Raw genomic sequence first — 22,588 nt, 5'->3', positions numbered from 1 at the left:
GGGACGTAGCAAAAGCGTTAGGATCAATGGTAAACTAGGTTCTCTGTAAACTGTTTCTGTCCCCTATACCACAACAGTTAGATGGACACACACACACACCCCACACACACACACACATCCCCACATTGAAAACCCCCCCAAAACATACCTGTTCATCTAGATATCAGCATAGAATCTTACTGGCACATAAAACTCAGTAATACCAAAAAAAGGTGATTGGCTACCTACAACAGGTCACAAAGACATGGACCAATGAGAGAAGAAGGACATTAGGGGTTGGGTGGGGCTTGTTCTGGTAAAATAGGAGGATCCATAGAAATTCAATTACTAGAGAGATTTAAACCCAACGTGCACTATTGAGCGGATCACATCCTTGATGCATTGTGGGTAAATTATGACTGACTCAGGGGCAGACTGGGACCATAAGTCAGCTCTGGAATGTCTAACACACTGACCCATTTTTATCCATGACGCATTATTAGATATAGAAAATTAGCATTTTGTAAAAATTATATACAGTGGGGCAAAAAAGTATTTAGTCAGCCACCAATTGTGCAAGTTCTCCCACTTAAAAAGATGAGAGAGGCCTGTAATTTTCATCATATGTACACTTCAACTATGACAGACAAAATGAGAAAAAAAATCCAGAAAATCACATTGTAGGATTTTTAATGAATTTATTTGCAAATTATGGTGGAAAATAAGTATTTGGTCAATAACAAAAGTTTCTCAATACTTTGTTATATACCCTTTGTTGGCAATGACAGAGGTCAAACGTTTTCACAAGGTTTTCACACACTGTTGCTGGTATTTTGGCCCATTCCTCCATGCAGATCTCCTCTAGAGCAGTGATGTTTTTGGGGCTGTTGCTGGGCAACACAGACTTTCAACTACCTCCAAAGATTTTCTATGGGGTTGACATCTGGAGACTGGCTAGGCCACTCCAGGACCTTCAAATGCTTCTTACGAAGCCACTCCTTCATTGCCCGGGCGGTGTGTTTGGGATCATTGTCATGCTGAAAGACCCAGCCACGTTTCATCTTCAATGCCCTTGCTGATGGAAGGAAGTTTTCACTCAAAATCTCACGATACATGGCCCCATTCATTCTTTCCTTTACACGGATCAGTCGTCCTGGTCCCTTTGCAGAAAAACAGCCCCAAAGCACGATGTTTCCACCCCCATGCTTCACAGTAGGTATGGTGTTCTTTGGATGCAACTCAGCATTCTTTGTCCTCCAAACACGACGAGTTGAGTTTTTACCAAAAAGTTATATTTTGGTTTCATCTGACCATATGACATTCTCCCAATCTTCTTCTGGATCATCCAAATGCTCTCTAGCAAACTTCAGACGGGCCTGGACATGTACTAGCTTAAGCAGGGGGACACGTCTGGCACTGCAGGATTTGAGTCCCTGGTGGCGTAGTGTGTTACTGATGGTAGGCTTTGTTACATTGGTCCCAGCTCTCTGCAGGTCATTCACTAGGTCCCCCGGTGTGGTTCTGGGATTTTTGCTCACCGTTCTTGTGATCTTTTTGACCCCACGGGGTGAGATCTTGCGTGGAGCCCCAGATCGAGGGAGATTATCAGTGGTCTTGTATGTCTTCCATTTCCTAATAATTGCTCCCACAGTTGATTTCTTCAAACCAAGCTGCTTACCTATTGCAGATTCAGTCTTCCCAGCCTGGTGCAGGTCTACAATTTTGTTTCTGGTGTCCTTTGACAGCTCTTTGGCCTTGGCCATAGTGGAGTTTGGAGTGTGACTGTTTGAGGTTGTGGACAGGTGTATTTTATACTGATAACAAGTTCAAACAGGTGCAATTAATACAGGTAACGAGTGGATGACAGAGGAGCCTCTTAAAGAAGAAGTTACAGGTCTGTGAAAGCCAGAAATCTTGCTTGTTTGTAGGTGACCAAATACTTATTTTCCACCATCATTTGCAAATAAATTCATTAAAAATCCTACAATGTGATTTTCTGGATTTTTTTTCTCATTTGGTCTGTCATAGTTGAAGTGTAACTATGATAAAAATTACAGGCCTCTCTCATCTTTTTAAGTGGGAGAACTTGCACAATTGGTGGCTGACTAAATACTTTTTTGCCCCACTGTGTGTATATATATATATATATATATATATATATATACACAATTTTTTTACAAAATGCTAATTGAGACAGGCCCACTGGGCTACCAGCCCATCTGGTATCTGCCCAGAAATGCCAGTCCGCCCCTGGACCCACTGATCTACAAACGATGAGTCTCTCATTCTAGTGATTCTATTTCTACGGGATGATCCAAAACAAAACAAAAATGCATTAACATAAAGTCTCTCAGAGTATGAGGGCTGATCTAGGATCAGTTTGGCCCTTTAGATCATAATGAATCAGATTACATGGACAGGTTGGGACCTGATCCTAGATCAGCACTCCAACTCTTGGGACAATTTGTGGCTACAGTCCCAGAGCTGCGTTCAAAAAGCACAAACAGGGCGGAATTTTTTTTTCCGGGAACGCAAAAGTGAACGTTCTCATTGGACAAATGGAGGCAGAAACTCTCGTCACTTCTGTTGTCTAGTTCTGTGTCTAATGAACACCACCCAGGGAGTAAAAGGCACCGTGTTGAGCCCAGATGGCAAATGAGTGTCCCAAATAGCACCCTATTCCCTAGATAGTGCACTACTAGGCACGGCTGGTAGCCTAGTGGTTAGAGTGTTGGGCCAGTAACCGAAAGGTTGCTGGATCGAATCCCCGAGCTGACAAGGTAAAAATCTGTCATTCTGCCTATCCTAACTGGCTTGCCAGGTTATATTAAAATATACTTCTGACCAGAGATAGGCTCTAGATGCAATTCCTGACGCAGATAATTTCATCTTCTGTGTCTTCCTTCCTCTCTCCATTCTTTTCTTCCCACCCTGATTGGCTGTGAGGTGGCGGAGTGGGCGTGTCTTTAGGCTCTTATCGTCAAACAGTCTGCGGACAGTATAGACCTGAGAGAGGAGGAACAGACAGTTAGAGACTGAGATGTTACCTGAGTGACTGATTACACTATTATAGTGTGTCTATAACTAGTGTGTCTACAGGTTGTCCTAGTGTGTGTGTGATAACTAGTGTGTGTGTCTATAACTAGTGTGTCTACAGGTTGTCCTGGACGACACTGGGCCAATGGGACTCCCAATCATGGCCGGATGTGATGCAGCCTGGATTCGAACCAGGGACTCCTCTCGCACTGAGATAGTGTGCCTTAGACCGCTGCACCACTCAGGAGCCCAACATATGTTTATGTTATCAATAAAATGTGATTTGATGTGTCTCTGGTTAACCCTCAAGACAAGCTGCAGGTTTACACACACACCTTGTGACTTAGTGGATGTCATAGACTTACTTCCTTCCTTTTCCTGTATTATCCTGAAGGATTGTGGGATGCCTACCTGCTGCTTGTTTCAGTTTAGTAACAGATGCCGGTATGAACTAACTAACTAAACAAAATGCCTTTTCTCTCTCTCTCTTTGTCCTTCTCTCTCCATCTCTCTCTCTCTCTTTGTCCTTCTCCCTCCATCTCTCTCTCTTTGTCCTTCTCCCTCCATCTCTCTCGCTTTGTCCTTCTCCCTCCATCTCTCTCTCTTTGTCCTTCTCCCTCCATCTCTCTCTCTTTGTCCTTCTCCCTCCATCTCTCTCTCTCTTTGTCCTTCTCTCTCTCTTTGTCCTTCTCTCTCCATCTCTCTCTCTTTGTCCTTCTCTCCATCTCTCTCTCTCTCTTTGTCCTTCTCTCTCTCTCCATCTCTCTCTCTTTGTCCTCTCTCTCCATCTCTCTCTCTTTGTCCTTCTCTCTCTCCATCTCTCTCTTTGTCCTTCTCTCTCTCCAGCTGTCTCTCTTTGTCCTTCTCTCTCTCCATCTGTCTCTCTTTGTCCTCTCTCTCCATCTCTCTCTCTTTGTCCTTCTCTCTCTCCATCTCTCTCTTTGTCCTTCTCTCTCTCCATCTGTCTCTCTTTGTCCTTCTCTCTCTCCATCTGTCTCTCTTTGTCCTCTCTCTCCATCTCTCTCTCTTTGTCCTTCTCTCTCCATCTCTCTCTCTTTGTCCTCTCTCTCCATCTCTCTCTCTTTGTCCTTCTCTCTATCTTTGTCCTCTCCATCTCTCTCTTTCCCTTTCTTAATCACTCTGTCACTTCCATGACACCTCCTACTTCCCTTGGGCTAAAGGAGATCCTAATAAAATGTAAATCAAGCTCTCTCCCTCCTCTCTCTCACTGAATGAGTAAAACACATTTTAAAGCCACACTGTTAGCTGTCCAGTGCATTGCTCTTTTACACTCATTGGACTGAATCGTGTCCCTCGTACGGAGCAGCACCTAACAATGAAGACTGATGATGATGATGCCTTCTTGGTAACACTTTGTTAAATCATTCTATGTCTAACGTTAGGGTCATGTCCCCTAGTCTTTTGTGTGGGCTTTACAATTATATCACTGCATCTGTTAGATGCCTTTTTTTTATTTGACCCCTTTTTCTCCCCAATTTCATGGTTTTAAATTGTTTTTAGTAGCTACTATCTTGTCTCATCGCTACAACTCCCGGACAGGCTCGGGAGAGTCGAAGGTTGAAAGTCATGCGTCCTCCGATACACAACCCAACCAAGCCGCACTGCTTCTTAGCACAGTGCGCATCCAACCCGGAAGCCAGCCGCACCAATGTGTCGAAGGAAACACCGTGCACCTGGCAACCTTGGTTAGCGCGCACTGCGCCCGGAGTCGCTGGTGCGCGATGAGACAAGGACATCCCGACCAAGCCCTCCCTAACCCGGACGACGCTAGGCCAATTGTGCGGCCGGTTACGACAGAGCCTGGGCGCGAACCCAGAGTTTCAGATGACACACCACTGTTAAGCGCCGTTTATGTGGTATCTGCGCTGAAGACCAATCAAAAAGCTGACAAAAGTTAAAATTACAACGCTACTTCCTAGAAAATGACATGTTTTTCATTGGGTATACTGTGGTCTGTATGTTTGTCATGATGTCGGTAGGCCACTAGAGAGACACAGCTGTCCACCGCAATCAGAACCATCCATCCTGGGACCGTAACCACAAAGCCTCTCAGAATAGGAGTTCTGATCTAGAATCAGTTTTGCCTGTTAGATCATAATGAATCAGATTATAGGGACAGATCCTGGATCAGCACTCCTGCTCTGAGGTGTTTTGTGGATACGGCTCCAGGTCCTGGTTCCTATACAATAAAAACACAACTACACCGTTACTCAAATGAAAATGTCCCGTCTTTTATTGTGTAAAAAAACAACATTAAAATCACTGGCTGCCATGGCAACATGGTTAAGAATGATCAAAGTACCACTCCCTTCTTAGTTACAATCACAGGTTGCCTCCAAATTCTCCACCCATCTCCCAGTGTGCACTCACACACTTTTTGTTCTGGTTTTAAAAAGCATTGGAATAGTGTAGTCATTGGCTGGAGGGAGATTCAGCCATTAAACCCATGACTGGGAGTGTGCCAGGCAAGTATACACTTGGGGGGGTGGAGGATTGGGACGTAGCAAAAGCGTTAGGATCAATGGTAAACTAGGTTCTCTGTAAACTGTTTCTGTCCCCTATACCACACAAGTTAGATGGACACACACATCCCCCACACACACACACATCCCCACATTGAAAACCCCCCACAAACATACCTGTTCATCTAGATATCAGCATAGAATCTTACTGGCACATAAAACTCAGTAATACCAAAAAAAGGTGATTGGCTACCCACAACAGGTCACAAAGACATGGACCAATGAGAGAAGAAGGACATTAGGGGTTGGGTGGGGCTTGTTCTGGTAAAATAGGAGGAACCATAGAAATTCAATTACTAGAGAGATTTAAACCCAACGTGCACTATTGAGTGGATCACATCCTTGATGCATTGTGGGTAAATGATGACTGACTCAGGGGCAGACTGGGACCATAAGTCCAATAAGCACAAACAGGGCGGAATTTTTTTTTCTTTTTCCGGGAATGCAAAAGTGAACATTCTCATTGGACAAATGGAGGCAGAACCTCTTGTCATTTCTGTTGTCTAGTTCTGTGTCTAATGAACACCACCCAGGGAGTAAAAGGCACCGTGTTGAGCCCAGATGGCAAAGGAGTGTCCCAAATAGCACCCTATTCCCTAGACAGTGCAGTACTAGGCACGGCTGGTAGCCTAGTGGTTAGAGCGTTGGGCCAGTAACTGAAAGGTTGCTGGATCGAATCCCCGAGCTGACAAGGTAAAAATCTGTCGTTCTGCCTCTAGGTAAATCCTAACTGGCTTGCCTAGTTAAATAAAGATCTTCTGACCAGAGATGGGCTCTAGATAAGGAATAAGGTGCAATTTGTGACGCAGGTCATTTACTCTTCTGCTTCCTCCTCGTCTTCTCTCTTCTCTTCCCCTGATTGGCTGTGAGGTGGCAGAGTGGGCGTGTCTGTTATGTACAGACACGCCTCTTATCGTCAAACAGTCTGCGGACGGTATAGACCTGAGAGAGGAGGAACAGACAGTTAGAGACTGAGATGTTACCTGAGTGACTGATTACACTGATGTTGGCAGAAGACCCCCACACTGCTCAAATCAAATGCACCTTTTATCCCATAATGATGTTGGCAGAAGACCCCCACACTGCTCAAATCAAACACACCTTTTATCCCATAGTGATGTTGGCAGAAGACCCCCACACTGCTCAAATCAAACACACCTTTTATCCCATAATGATGTTGGCAGAAGACCCCCACACTGCTCAAATCAAACGCACCTTTTAGCACTATAATGATGTTGGCAGAAGACCCCCACACTGCTCAAATCAAACGCACCTTTTAGCACAATAATGATGTTGGCAGAAGACCCCCACACTGCTCAAATTAAACACACCTTTTATCCCATAATGATGTTGGCAGAAGACCCCCACACTGCTCAAATCAAACGCACCTTTTAGCACTATAATGATGTCGGCAGAAGACCCCCACACTGCTCAAATCAAACGCACCTTTTAGCACTATAATGATGTCGGCAGAAGACCCCCACACTGCTCAAATCAAACGCACCTTTTAGCACTATAATGATGTCAGCAGAAGACCCCCACACTGCTCAAATCAAACGCACCTTTTATCCCATAATGATGTTGGCAGAAGACCCCCACACTGCTCAAATCAAACGCACCTTTTATCCCATAATGATGTTGGCAGAAGACCCCCACACTGCTCAAATCAAACACACCTTTTATCCCATAGTGATGTTGGCAGAAGACCCCCACACTGCTCAAATCAAACGCACCTTTTATCCCATAATGATGTTGGCAGAAGACCCCCACACTGCTCAAATCAAACACACCTTTTATCCCATAATGATGTTGGCAGAAGACCCCCACACTGCTCAAATCAAACACACCTTTTATCCCATAATGATGTTGGCAGAAGAACCCCACACTGCTCAAATCAAACGCACTTTTTATCCCATAATGATGTTGGCAGAAGACCCCCACACTGCTCAAATCAAACACACCTTTTATCCCATAATGATGTTGGCAGAAGAACCCCACACTGCTCAAATCAAACGCACTTTTTATCCCATAATGATGTTGGCAGAAGACCCCCACACTGCTCAAATCAAACGCACCTTTTATCCCATAATGATGTTGGCAGAAGACCCTCTATAGGAATGGTAGACTATAGACCCATCTTTATTCAAAGACTCAATCATGGAGACTCCTACTGACAGTTGTGGCTGCTTCGCGTGATGTATTGTTGTCTCTACCTTCTTGCCTTTGTGCTGTTGTCTGGGCCCATGTACCATGTTTTGTTCTCCTACCATGTTGTGTTGCTACCACGTTGTATTATATTTTGAACCCCAGGACCACGTCTCCCCAGGTCTCTCTTGTCGTGATGTGTGTTTTGTATTATATTTTGAACCCCAGGACCACGGCTCCCCAGGTCTCTCTCGTCATGATGTGTGTTTTGTATTATATTTTGAACCCCAGGACCACGTCTCCCCAGGTCTCTCTTGTCGTGATGTGTGTTTTGTATTATATTTTAAACCCCAGGACCACGTCTCCCCAGAGTTGAACACCCTGTACTAGGGTATATAGAGTTATGTCTGTGTTCTGGACCTCGTAGGGTCAGAGTTGAACACCCTGTACTAGGGTATATAGAGTTATGTCTGTGTTCTGGACCTCGTAGGGTCAGAGTTGAACACCCTGTACTAGGGTATATAGAGTTATGTCTGTGTTCTGGACCTCGTAGGGTCAGAGTTGAACACCCTGTACTAGGGTATATAGAGTTATGTCTGTGTTCTGGACCTCGTAGGGTCAGAGTTGAACACCCTGTACTAGGGTATATAGAGTTATGTCTGTGTTCTGGACCTCGTAGGGTCAGAGTTGAACACCCTGTACTAGGGTATATAGAGTTATGTCTGTGTTCTGGACCTCGTAGGGTCAGAGTTGAACACCCTGTACTAGGGTATATAGAGTTATGTCTGTGTTCTGGACCTCGTAGGGTCAGAGTTGAACACCCTGTACTAGGGTATATAGAGTTATGTCTGTGTTCTGGACCTCGTAGGGTCAGAGTTGAACACCCTGTACTAGGGTATATAGAGTTATGTCTGTGTTCTGGACCTCGTAGGGTCAGAGTTGAACACCCTGTACTAGGGTATATAGAGTTATGTCTGTGTTCTGGACCTCGTAGGGTCAGAGTTGAACACCCTGTACTAGGGTATATAGAGTTATGTCTGTGTTCTGGACCTCGTAGGGTCAGAGTTGAACACCCTGTACTAGGGTATATAGAGTTATGTCTGTGTTCTGGACCTCGTAGGGTCAGAGTTGAACACCCTGTACTAGGGTATATAGAGTTATGTCTGTGTTCTGGACCTCGTAGGGTCAGAGTTGAACACCCTGTACTAGGGTATATAGAGTTATGTCTGTGTTCTGGACCTCGTAGGGTCAGAGTTGAACACCCTGTACTAGGGTATATAGAGTTATGTCTGTGTTCTGGACCTCGTAGGGTCAGAGTTGAACACCCTGTACTAGGGTATATAGAGTTATGTCTGTGTTCTGGACCTCGTAGGGTCAGAGTTGAACACCCTGTACTAGGGTATATAGAGTTATGTCTGTGTTCTGGACCTCGTAGGGTCAGAGTTGAACACCCTGTACTAGGGTATATAGAGTTATGTCTGTGTTCTGGACCTCGTAGGGTCAGAGTTGAACACCCTGTACTAGGGTATATAGAGTTATGTCTGTGTTCTGGACCTCGTAGGGTCAGAGTTGAACACCCTGTACTAGGGTATATAGAGTTATGTCTGTGTTCTGGACCTCGTAGGGTCAGAGTTGAACACCCTGTACTAGGGTATATAGAGTTATGTCTGTGTTCTGGACCTCGTAGGGTCAGAGTTGAACACCCTGTACTAGGGTATATAGAGTTATGTCTGTGTTCTGGACCTCGTAGGGTCAGAGTTGAACACCCTGTACTAGGGTATATAGAGTTATGTCTGTGTTCTGGACCTCGTAGGGTCAGAGTTGAACACCCTGTACTAGGGTATATAGAGTTATGTCTGTGTTCTGGACCTCGTAGGGTCAGAGTTGAACACCCTGTACTAGGGTATATAGAGTTATGTCTGTGTTCTGGACCTCGTAGGGTCAGAGTTGAACACCCTGTACTAGGGTATATAGAGTTATGTCTGTGTTCTGGACCTCGTAGGGTCAGAGTTGAACACCCTGTACTAGGGTATATAGAGTTATGTCTGTGTTCTGGACCTCGTAGGGTCAGAGTTGAACACCCTGTACTAGGGTATATAGAGTTATGTCTGTGTTCTGGACCTCGTAGGGTCAGAGTTGAACACCCTGTACTAGGGTATATAGAGTTATGTCTGTGTTCTGGACCTCGTAGGGTCAGAGTTGAACACCCTGTACTAGGGTATATAGAGTTATGTCTGTGTTCTGGACCTCGTAGGGTCAGAGTTGAACACCCTGTACTAGGGTATATAGAGTTATGTCTGTGTTCTGGACCTCGTAGGGTCAGAGTTGAACACCCTGTACTAGGGTATATAGAGTTATGTCTGTGTTCTGGACCTCGTAGGGTCAGAGTTGAACACCCTGTACTAGGGTATATAGAGTTATGTCTGTGTTCTGGACCTCGTAGGGTCAGAGTTGAACACCCTGTACTAGGGTATATAGAGTTATGTCTGTGTTCTGGACCTCGTAGGGTCAGAGTTGAACACCCTGTACTAGGGTATATAGAGTTATGTCTGTGTTCTGGACCTCGTAGGGTCAGAGTTGAACACCCTGTACTAGGGTATATAGAGTTATGTCTGTGTTCTGGACCTCGTAGGGTCAGAGTTGAACACCCTGTACTAGGGTATATAGAGTTATGTCTGTGTTCTGGACCTCGTAGGGTCAGAGTTGAACACCCTGTACTAGGGTATATAGAGTTATGTCTGTGTTCTGGACCTCGTAGGGTCAGAGTTGAACACCCTGTACTAGGGTATATAGAGTTATGTCTGTGTTCTGGACCTCGTAGGGTCAGAGTTGAACACCCTGTACTAGGGTATATAGAGTTATGTCTGTGTTCTGGACCTCGTAGGGTCAGAGTTGAACACCCTGTACTAGGGTATATAGAGTTATGTCTGTGTTCTGGACCTCGTAGGGTCAGAGTTGAACACCCTGTACTAGGGTATATAGAGTTATGTCTGTGTTCTGGACCTCGTAGGGTCAGAGTTGAACACCCTGTACTAGGGTATATAGAGTTATGTCTGTGTTCTGGACCTCGTAGGGTCAGAGTTGAACACCCTGTACTAGGGTATATAGAGTTATGTCTGTGTTCTGGACCTCGTAGGGTCAGAGTTGAACACCCTGTACTAGGGTATATAGAGTTATGTCTGTGTTCTGGACCTCGTAGGGTCAGAGTTGAACACCCTGTACTAGGGTATATAGAGTTATGTCTGTGTTCTGGACCTCGTAGGGTCAGAGTTGAACACCCTGTACTAGGGTATATAGAGTTATGTCTGTGTTCTGGACCTCGTAGGGTCAGAGTTGAACACCCTGTACTAGGGTATATAGAGTTATGTCTGTGTTCTGGACCTCGTAGGGTCAGAGTTGAACACCCTGTACTAGGGTATATAGAGTTATGTCTGTGTTCTGGACCTCGTAGGGTCAGAGTTGAACACCCTGTACTAGGGTATATAGAGTTATGTCTGTGTTCTGGACCTCGTAGGGTCAGAGTTGAACACCCTGTACTAGGGTATATAGAGTTATGTCTGTGTTCTGGACCTCGTAGGGTCAGAGTTGAACACCCTGTACTAGGGTATATAGAGTTATGTCTGTGTTCTGGACCTCGTAGGGTCAGAGTTGAACACCCTGTACTAGGGTATATAGAGTTATGTCTGTGTTCTGGACCTCGTAGGGTCAGAGTTGAACACCCTGTACTAGGGTATATAGAGTTATGTCTGTGTTCTGGACCTCGTAGGGTCAGAGTTGAACACCCTGTACTAGGGTATATAGAGTTATGTCTGTGTTCTGGACCTCGTAGGGTCAGAGTTGAACACCCTGTACTAGGGTATATAGAGTTATGTCTGTGTTCTGGACCTCGTAGGGTCAGAGTTGAACACCCTGTACTAGGGTATATAGAGTTATGTCTGTGTTCTGGACCTCGTAGGGTCAGAGTTGAACACCCTGTACTAGGGTATATAGAGTTATGTCTGTGTTCTGGACCTCGTAGGGTCAGAGTTGAACACCCTGTACTAGGGTATATAGAGTTATGTCTGTGTTCTGGACCTCGTAGGGTCAGAGTTGAACACCCTGTACTAGGGTATATAGAGTTATGTCTGTGTTCTGGACCTCGTAGGGTCAGAGTTGAACACCCTGTACTAGGGTATATAGAGTTATGTCTGTGTTCTGGACCTCGTAGGGTCAGAGTTGAACACCCTGTACTAGGGTATATAGAGTTATGTCTGTGTTCTGGACCTCGTAGGGTCAGAGTTGAACACCCTGTACTAGGGTATATAGAGTTATGTCTGTGTTCTGGACCTCGTAGGGTCAGAGTTGAACACCCTGTACTAGGGTATATAGAGTTATGTCTGTGTTCTGGACCTCGTAGGGTCAGAGTTGAACACCCTGTACTAGGGTATATAGAGTTATGTCTGTGTTCTGGACCTCGTAGGGTCAGAGTTGAACACCCTGTACTAGGGTATATAGAGTTATGTCTGTGTTCTGGACCTCGTAGGGTCAGAGTTGAACACCCTGTACTAGGGTATATAGAGTTATGTCTGTGTTCTGGACCTCGTAGGGTCAGAGTTGAACACCCTGTACTAGGGTATATAGAGTTATGTCTGTGTTCTGGACCTCGTAGGGTCAGAGTTGAACACCCTGTACTAGGGTATATAGAGTTATGTCTGTGTTCTGGACCTCGTAGGGTCAGAGTTGAACACCCTGTACTAGGGTATATAGAGTTATGTCTGTGTTCTGGACCTCGTAGGGTCAGAGTTGAACACCCTGTACTAGGGTATATAGAGTTATGTCTGTGTTCTGGACCTCGTAGGGTCAGAGTTGAACACCCTGTACTAGGGTATATAGAGTTATGTCTGTGTTCTGGACCTCGTAGGGTCAGAGTTGAACACCCTGTACTAGGGTATATAGAGTTATGTCTGTGTTCTGGACCTCGTAGGGTCAGAGTTGAACACCCTGTACTAGGGTATATAGAGTTATGTCTGTGTTCTGGACCTCGTAGGGTCAGAGTTGAACACCCTGTACTAGGGTATATAGAGTTATGTCTGTGTTCTGGACCTCGTAGGGTCAGAGTTGAACACCCTGTACTAGGGTATATAGAGTTATGTCTGTGTTCTGGACCTCGTAGGGTCAGAGTTGAACACCCTGTACTAGGGTATATAGAGTTATGTCTGTGTTCTGGACCTCGTAGGGTCAGAGTTGAACACCCTGTACTAGGGTATATAGAGTTATGTCTGTGTTCTGGACCTCGTAGGGTCAGAGTTGAACACCCTGTACTAGGGTATATAGAGTTATGTCTGTGTTCTGGACCTCGTAGGGTCAGAGTTGAACACCCTGTACTAGGGTATATAGAGTTATGTCTGTGTTCTGGACCTCGTAGGGTCAGAGTTGAACACCCTGTACTAGGGTATATAGAGTTATGTCTGTGTTCTGGACCTCGTAGGGTCAGAGTTGAACACCCTGTACTAGGGTATATAGAGTTATGTCTGTGTTCTGGACCTCGTAGGGTCAGAGTTGAACACCCTGTACTAGGGTATATAGAGTTATGTCTGTGTTCTGGACCTCGTAGGGTCAGAGTTGAACACCCTGTACTAGGGTATATAGAGTTATGTCTGTGTTCTGGACCTCGTAGGGTCAGAGTTGAACACCCTGTACTAGGGTATATAGAGTTATGTCTGTGTTCTGGACCTCGTAGGGTCAGAGTTGAACACCCTGTACTAGGGTATATAGAGTTATGTCTGTGTTCTGGACCTCGTAGGGTCAGAGTTGAACACCCTGTACTAGGGTATATAGAGTTATGTCTGTGTTCTGGACCTCGTAGGGTCAGAGTTGAACACCCTGTACTAGGGTATATAGAGTTATGTCTGTGTTCTGGACCTCGTAGGGTCAGAGTTGAACACCCTGTACTAGGGTATATAGAGTTATGTCTGTGTTCTGGACCTCGTAGGGTCAGAGTTGAACACCCTGTACTAGGGTATATAGAGTTATGTCTGTGTTCTGGACCTCGTAGGGTCAGAGTTGAACACCCTGTACTAGGGTATATAGAGTTATGTCTGTGTTCTGGACCTCGTAGGGTCAGAGTTGAACACCCTGTACTAGGGTATATAGAGTTATGTCTGTGTTCTGGACCTCGTAGGGTCAGAGTTGAACACCCTGTACTAGGGTATATAGAGTTATGTCTGTGTTCTGGACCTCGTAGGGTCAGAGTTGAACACCCTGTACTAGGGTATATAGAGTTATGTCTGTGTTCTGGACCTCGTAGGGTCAGAGTTGAACACCCTGTACTAGGGTATATAGAGTTATGTCTGTGTTCTGGACCTCGTAGGGTCAGAGTTGAACACCCTGTACTAGGGTATATAGAGTTATGTCTGTGTTCTGGACCTCGTAGGGTCAGAGTTGAACACCCTGTACTAGGGTATATAGAGTTATGTCTGTGTTCTGGACCTCGTAGGGTCAGAGTTGAACACCCTGTACTAGGGTATATAGAGTTATGTCTGTGTTCTGGACCTCGTAGGGTCAGAGTTGAACACCCTGTACTAGGGTATATAGAGTTATGTCTGTGTTCTGGACCTCGTAGGGTCAGAGTTGAACACCCTGTACTAGGGTATATAGAGTTATGTCTGTGTTCTGGACCTCGTAGGGTCAGAGTTGAACACCCTGTACTAGGGTATATAGAGTTATGTCTGTGTTCTGGACCTCGTAGGGTCAGAGTTGAACACCCTGTACTAGGGTATATAGAGTTATGTCTGTGTTCTGGACCTCGTAGGGTCAGAGTTGAACACCCTGTACTAGGGTATATAGAGTTATGTCTGTGTTCTGGACCTCGTAGGGTCAGAGTTGAACACCCTGTACTAGGGTATATAGAGTTATGTCTGTGTTCTGGACCTCGTAGGGTCAGAGTTGAACACCCTGTACTAGGGTATATAGAGTTATGTCTGTGTTCTGGACCTCGTAGGGTCAGAGTTGAACACCCTGTACTAGGGTATATAGAGTTATGTCTGTGTTCTGGACCTCGTAGGGTCAGAGTTGAACACCCTGTACTAGGGTATATAGAGTTATGTCTGTGTTCTGGACCTCGTAGGGTCAGAGTTGAACACCCTGTACTAGGGTATATAGAGTTATGTCTGTGTTCTGGACCTCGTAGGGTCAGAGTTGAACACCCTGTACTAGGGTATATAGAGTTATGTCTGTGTTCTGGACCTCGTAGGGTCAGAGTTGAACACCCTGTACTAGGGTATATAGAGTTATGTCTGTGTTCTGGACCTCGTAGGGTCAGAGTTGAACACCCTGTACTAGGGTATATAGAGTTATGTCTGTGTTCTGGACCTCGTAGGGTCAGAGTTGAACACCCTGTACTAGGGTATATAGAGTTATGTCTGTGTTCTGGACCTCGTAGGGTCAGAGTTGAACACCCTGTACTAGGGTATATAGAGTTATGTCTGTGTTCTGGACCTCGTAGGGTCAGAGTTGAACACCCTGTACTAGGGTATATAGAGTTATGTCTGTGTTCTGGACCTCGTAGGGTCAGAGTTGAACACCCTGTACTAGGGTATATAGAGTTATGTCTGTGTTCTGGACCTCGTAGGGTCAGAGTTGAACACCCTGTACTAGGGTATATAGAGTTATGTCTGTGTTCTGGACCTCGTAGGGTCAGAGTTGAACACCCTGTACTAGGGTATATAGAGTTATGTCTGTGTTCTGGACCTCGTAGGGTCAGAGTTGAACACCCTGTACTAGGGTATATAGAGTTATGTCTGTGTTCTGGACCTCGTAGGGTCAGAGTTGAACACCCTGTACTAGGGTATATAGAGTTATGTCTGTGTTCTGGACCTCGTAGGGTCAGAGTTGAACACCCTGTACTAGGGTATATAGAGTTATGTCTGTGTTCTGGACCTCGTAGGGTCAGAGTTGAACACCCTGTACTAGGGTATATAGAGTTATGTCTGTGTTCTGGACCTCGTAGGGTCAGAGTTGAACACCCTGTACTAGGGTATATAGAGTTATGTCTGTGTTCTGGACCTCGTAGGGTCAGAGTTGAACACCCTGTACTAGGGTATATAGAGTTATGTCTGTGTTCTGGACCTCGTAGGGTCAGAGTTGAACACCCTGTACTAGGGTATATAGAGTTATGTCTGTGTTCTGGAGGTTAAACAGGGAGTGGTATATTTCTGCTATTGCCGTTATGGCTATAACATATATTAAATATGTTTAATATACCATGTCCGTTTTTAATCACGCAGTGACCTACGGCGCCCGCCGACCTACCGCACCGCTGACCTACCGCACCGCCGACCTACCGCACCGCTGACCTACCGCACCGCTGACCTACCGCACCGCCGACCTACCGCACCGCCGACCTACCGCACCGCTGACCTACCGCACCGCCGACCTACCGCACCGCTGACCTACCGCACCGCTGACCTACCGCACCGCCGACCTACCGCACCGCCGACCTACCGCACCGCCGACCTACCGCACCGCCGACACACCGCACCGCCGACCTACCGCACCGCTGACCTACCGCACCGCTGACCTACCGCACCGCCGACCTACCGCACCGCTGACCTAACGCACCGCCGACACACCGCACCGCCGACCTACCGCACCGCCGACCTACCGCACCGCCGACCTACGGCGCCCGCTGACCTACGGCGCCCGCTGACCTACGGCGCCCGCTGACCTACGGCACCCGCAGACCTACCACATCACAACCCGTGTTTCCTTGCTAGTCAATGAACTCACGTCTACTACTGTTTCGGAGATCAAGCGGGGAGCTAGAGATTTGTTCCTCGCCCGTGTCCTCTGATTGGCTCAGCTTCAAAAACATCAAAGTGCCCACTAGAAGCATCTACCACCCTCCTCTCCCCCTCTGATTGGCTCAGCTTCAAAAACCTCAAAGTGCCCACTAGAAGCATCTTTTTGCATATTTTAGGGTAGTTCTTCATACCAACATACTTTGACCTGAAAATTCGTGCAGGTTGGCAGGTCTGTAACTAGGAGACTGGTACAGGACCAGAAGGAGACCCTCCACAGGTTGTCCTAGTGTGGGGGTGTTACCTGAGTTAGTGCAACCCCCAGCATTACAATGAGACTGGTACAGGACCAGAAGGAGACCCTCCACAGGTTGTCCTAGTGTGGGGGTGTGTTACCTGAGTTAGTGCGACCCCCAGAATTACAATGAGACTGGTACAGGACCAGAAGGAGACCCTCCACAGGTTGTCCTAGTGTGGGGGTGTTACCTGAGTTAGTGCGACCCCCAGCATTACAATGAGACTGGTACAGGACCAGAAGGAGACCCTCCACAGGTTGTCCTAGTGTGGGGGTGTGTTACCTGAGTTAGTGCGACCCCCAGCATTACAATGAGACTGGTACAGGACCAGAAGGAGACCCTCCACAGGTTGTCCTAGTGTGGGGGTGTTACCTGAGTTAGTGCGACCCCCAGCATTACAATGAGACTGGTACAGGACCAGAAGGAGACCCTCCACAGGTTGTCTTCTAGCAGGTTACGGTCCCTGGCCTCAAACGCTCTCAGTACCGTCTGCATCTGACGACTTCTCTCTAATCGACGGTGTACTGAGTCTATTGACTCCTGGAGGGGAGGAGAGAGAGGAGGGAGGGGAGGGGGAGAGAGGAGGGGAGGGAGGGGGAGAGATGAGGGAGGGGAGGAGAGAGAGAGGAGGGAGGGGAGGGGGAGAGAGGAGAGAGAGGAGGAAGGGGGAGGAGGAGGAAGGAGAGGGTGATGAGGAAGAGAGAGAGGGGGAGTTTGAAAAGAGGAAAGGTACTGTGTTCGTTCAGTTGTTGAAGACATGGTCATCCATCCAATAGCCTACTCACCCTAATGTCCTCCAGCTTGTACTCCAATAGGCTCTCAGGCTCTCCAAGCCCCGCCCACTCGTCATCCCCGCCCACGTCGCCCGGCTGTCCCTCGATGATGACCTGCATTTTTACACACACACTTTATAGTATCTTTATTTACATTTGATTAAATTAGCAGATGCTCTTATCCAGAGCAACTTACAGTAAATCAAATCAACCAATTAATAAAGATATATTAATACAAATAAACCTCAAAGAAGACCATCTTCTCAGAGAAGCGGCTGAAGCTGTTGTCAAAACAGATCTGGTAGTCTCCTTCCTCCGTGGGTTCCACACTAGAACAAAACAACCAATCAGAGGCGCTGATACAGAGAAAGCAACCAATCAGAGATGTGGGCCCAAAGCCAACAGCAAACCAAAAAGAGAGGGAAGGGGAGAGAGCGAGGTCAAAAGACACAGGTTGATCTGAGGTTGAATTGTGACATCACAGAAGCAGAGAAATAGACCAATCGCAGAACTAGAAGAGATGTTGTGCGGGTAGATTGGACCAATGAGAGGCAGCGGTACTGACATGTGGACTCCGTCTGAGCGGCGGAACTCAGAGATGAGCTGGAATCCGTGAGGAGAGAGAATGGTGAAATCTACATCCATACCTGCACCGGCTATCACCTGGAGAGAGGAACACACACACACACACACACACACACACACACACCAGAAAGGTACTTTTACAACAGCTATAGACATGAGTCACACTGCACGTCAGAGGGCTAGGATATGAAACATGTTACCTGAGTAAAACAGGATGTGTACTCAGTGACGTGAACCCCTCTGAATGGTGCAGGTAGAAATAGAGGAAATAGAGCTGACAGGATCTCCTATTCTCTCTGACAGTTTCTGTACAACACATTTCTAACATCTGTCTGAACCTCCATTCTCCCGAGAGGGCATAGGGTTTCTGGTCACAGGTAGTACACTACATAGGGAATAGGGATGCAGACAACCCCCTATCAGATAGGCCTAATCTCTACACCATAGTGGAGGAACTAGGTTCTGTGTCAACTGTTTCTCTGTCCCCTGTATCGCAACTGAAATCAGATGGACACACACTCTCACACCCCTACGTCATCACACAAGGAAAACAAAAACACAAACATGGCTGTTCTTCTAGAGATGTGATTCTTACTGGCACATAGAACCCATCTACACATGAACAGTCTGACGTCACAGGACAAGGTTGTATATGTGAGTCATACTGGCACATAGAACCCATCTTGTTACACAACAACACACACACTGCCTGAGAGGGGTTACACAACAACACACACACTGCCTGAGAGGGGTTACACAACACACACACTGCCTGAGAGGGGTTACACAACAACACACACACACTGCCTGAGAGGGGTTACACAACAACACACACACACTGCCTGAGAGGGGTTACACAACAACACACACACACTGCCTGAGAGGGGTACACATCAACACACTGCCTGAGAGGGGTTACACATCAACACACACACTGCCTGAGAGGGGTAACACAACACACACACACTGCCTGAGAGGGGTTACACAACACACACACACACTGCCTGAGAGGAGTTACACAACACACACACACTGCCTGAGAGGGGTTACACTGCAACACACACACTGCCTGAGAGGGGTTACACAACACACACACACACACACTGCCTGAGAGGGGTTACACATCAACACACACACACTGCCTGAGAGGGGTTACACAACACACACACTGCCTGAGAGGGGTTACACATCAAAACACACACTGCCTGAGAGGGCTTACACATCAACACACACACACACTGCCTGAGATGGGTAACACATCAACACACACACTGCCTGAGAGGGGTTACACATCAAAACACACACTGCCTGAGAGGGGTTACACAACACACATGCTTGAGTTGAATAGGTGGCAAGCTGCCTGTAAACTCCACTACAGGGACTCTCCCACTGAACAAACAGACTAGAGCTGCCTGTAAACTCCACTACAGGGACTCTCCCACTGAACAAACAGACTAGAGCTGCCTGCAACCCAATAATCTCTACTCCTCTGAAGTGTGCACTTATATAGCTCTCTAGTATTGGCTAGCCTGGGGGGGGACCCTGTAGCCTGGGGGGGGGGGGGGGAGCCACCCTGGAGCCTGGGGGGGGGATCAGGCTAGCTACCCTCCCCTCTGTGGACGGACTGGGATCAGGCTAGCTACCCTCCCCTCTGTGGACGGACTGGGATCAGGCTAGCTACCCTCCCCTCTGTGGACGGACTGGGATCAGGCTAGCTACCCTCCCCTCTGTGGACGGACTGGGATCAGGCTAGCTACCCTCCCCTCTGTGGGCGGACTGGGATCAGGCTAGCTACCCTCCCCTCTGTGGGCGGACTGGGATCAGGCTAGCTATCCTCCCCTCTGTGGGCGGACTGGGATCAGGCTATCTACCCTCCCCTCTGTGGGCGGACTGGGATCAGGCTAGCTACCCTCCCCTCTGTGGGCGGACTGGGATCAGGCTAGCTACCCTCCCCTCTGTGGGCGGACTGGGATCAGGCTAGCTACCCTCCCCTCTGTGGGCGGACTGGGATCAGGCTAGCTACCCTCCCCTCTGTGGGCGGACTGGGATCAGGCTAGCTACCCTCCCCTCTGTGGGCGGACTGGGATCAGGCTAGCTACCCTCCCCTCTGTGGGCGGACTGGGATCAGGCTATCTACCCTCCCCTCTGTGGGCGGACTGGGATCAGGCTAGCAACCCTCCCCTCTGTGGACGGACTGGGATCAGGCTAGCAACCCTCCCCTCTGTGGACGGACTGGGATCAGGCTATCTACCCTCCCCTCTGTGGACGGACTGGGATCAGGCTAGCTACCCTCCCCTCTGTGGACGGACTGGTACAGATAGGCTAGCTAGCCTATAGAACGAAGACACATATTGATAGATATGACCCAATTGAGAGAGTTGTTGGAGCCGTTTGTGTCAAGATGTAGGTGAAGTGGTAGAATTAAGCAACAAGGCCCAAGGGGGTGTGGTATATGGCCAATATACCATGGCTAAGGGCTGTTCTTATGCACGACGCATCGCTGAGTGCCTGGACACAGCCCTTAGCTACCCTACCCTCTGTTGCCTTATTGCTATTATAAACTGGTTACCAACGTGGTATACGGTCTGATATACCACGGTTGTCAGCCAATCAGCATTCAGGGCTTGAACCACCCAGTTTATAATGATGTATTTACATCACTGGGTAGGATGTATTTGTAACACTTACACTGGCTAAATCTCTGTAGAGTGGAAGACGAGAGATGGAGAGAGAGACATTCCTCAGGAGTTAACCCACTGTTCCCTGGGCGCCAAAGACCCCCCCCCCCACCTCTCTGATTCAGAGGGGTTGGGTTAAATGCGGAAGACACATTTCAGTTGAATGCATTGAGTTGTACAACTGACCAGGTATCCCATTTTCTCCTCTGGGAGAAAGATACAATTTGGTTATATCTATATGGTTCACCTGCATCATACGAAAGGTTCGGTTATAGATGGGAATACTACTGCAAAACAGCATCCTTGCTTATACGGCTTCAAGTAGTCTCTCTCATGTGTAGCCTGGGTCAAGTGTCCTACACAGCATACATGCGAAAGGGCACAACCAGATAGCTTGCTGCTGCTGTGGCTCTTTCCTTAACTAGCGAGTTAGCTAGATAACGTTATCTAGCGCGACTAGCTTGCTGCTGTAGTTAGTCATCGCGGGAGGCGAACTGAGAATAGCATCATTGTCACAGCTAGCCTTTTCTGGGACTGTATCGTGTTTACATTGGCTAACGTTACAAGCCTGCTAACTTCTGCGTTGCGATCTTTTGTTGCTCGCCAATGCACACACTAGACAGCTAACCCACTAGTTAGTTTACCTGATACTCCACTTCCATGGTAACGTTCTTCGCAGCTGTTTGGAAAAAGCACTCGGTTCTTCCGGCTGGTAAGATAAAGGTGAATTCGCTGTCTTGGCTGTGGCCGAAAGCACGAATGGTTTCAAGACACGTCGCTACAACTAACGCCATGAAAACACATGTTGTGCTGCCTCGTCCTGCTGTCCGACGTGTGTCCATGGCGATAAATTAATTAGCTTCCTCGATGTGCTGAAATACGATAGATAGCTACGTTATCATCCTGGCTAGCTAGCTAACTTCCAATAGCGTGTTTCTATGTTCCGCATCATCTGTTGAACTTTTCCGATCAGACGATTGGCTAGAATATCCGTATGACTGATTCACTGCGGGACCAATCGCCGAGGGTGGAATCCTTGCTGGGGACGTTCATTTTGTTCCCCGGTATAAATAAGTTATGAACTAAGTTTTGTGCCTCTCTCTTCCCCCCAAAAGCGCTACAAATGTGTACAATGTCATTTAATATATTTCCAGATGTTTTTTTTTCTCCTCGATTTAGGATAGACACTTCAAAACCTTTTTTCGTATTATTTGTTGTTTGACTGTCCTATATGCCACTTATGAATGTGTTATTCAATGCGTTTCTATGGGCTTTCAGAGTAAAGGCCAAAATCAATATTTTATCAAATCTTTTTTTAAATATATTTTTAATATGACTAAAGGGGTTCGAAATCAAAAAGCTAAATGATACATAAAATGACAATTTTAAAACAATTCCATATGTCAGATTAACAACCCTGAAACCTGTCCCTCCTTCCCAAACGTTATAGACTCTAAAGAATTCTAAACTAAATTGTACACTTGTAAATTCACGAGTAGAATTCAATTGTACACATAAACTGAGCTGTAGCCTCATGAACACGCACAGAAGCCCTTCTTTTGCTCTTCATTTGAAAAGCCGACGTTAAAACTATTTGTGTTAAAAACAGATAGCAAAATCTGTTTACAACATCGCTAACATAGTCCAATAATAACACTGGCCTGTTTAAACGAGACGACTTATCAGTGGAAACATTTGAATGGTTGCTGCTGTAGATTGCAGAAAATCAACGTCATCTGTGGCTTCTCACCGGGCAAACTCTCATTTCAATGACGT

The 22,588-nt window shown here is 46.9% G+C and overlaps 1 protein-coding gene across 1 annotated transcript; it reads right to left on the bottom strand.

Moving 5' to 3' along the window:
- Nucleotides 1-5,246: 5,246 nt before the first annotated feature.
- LOC110519518 (transmembrane emp24 domain-containing protein 1) lies at nucleotides 5,247-21,787 on the bottom strand. The gene is made up of 6 exons (XM_036948928.1): nucleotides 21,457-21,787; nucleotides 18,115-18,212; nucleotides 17,794-17,878; nucleotides 17,562-17,663; nucleotides 17,149-17,316; nucleotides 5,247-6,500 (listed from the first exon to the last, which is right to left on the bottom strand). Exons 1-6 carry the CDS (start codon nucleotides 21,652-21,654, stop codon nucleotides 6,450-6,452), a joined length of 702 nt encoding a protein of 233 aa, XP_036804823.1. The 5' UTR covers nucleotides 21,655-21,787; the 3' UTR covers nucleotides 5,247-6,449.
- Nucleotides 21,788-22,588: the final 801 nt, after the last annotated feature.

This window comes from Oncorhynchus mykiss, chromosome 17 (assembly GCF_013265735.2).
Source record: "Oncorhynchus mykiss isolate Arlee chromosome 17, USDA_OmykA_1.1, whole genome shotgun sequence".
Taxonomy (NCBI): Eukaryota; Metazoa; Chordata; class Actinopteri; order Salmoniformes; family Salmonidae; genus Oncorhynchus; species Oncorhynchus mykiss.
The sequence above is the reverse complement of the archived record's forward strand: the minus strand, read 5'-3'. Positions and strand labels throughout refer to the sequence as shown.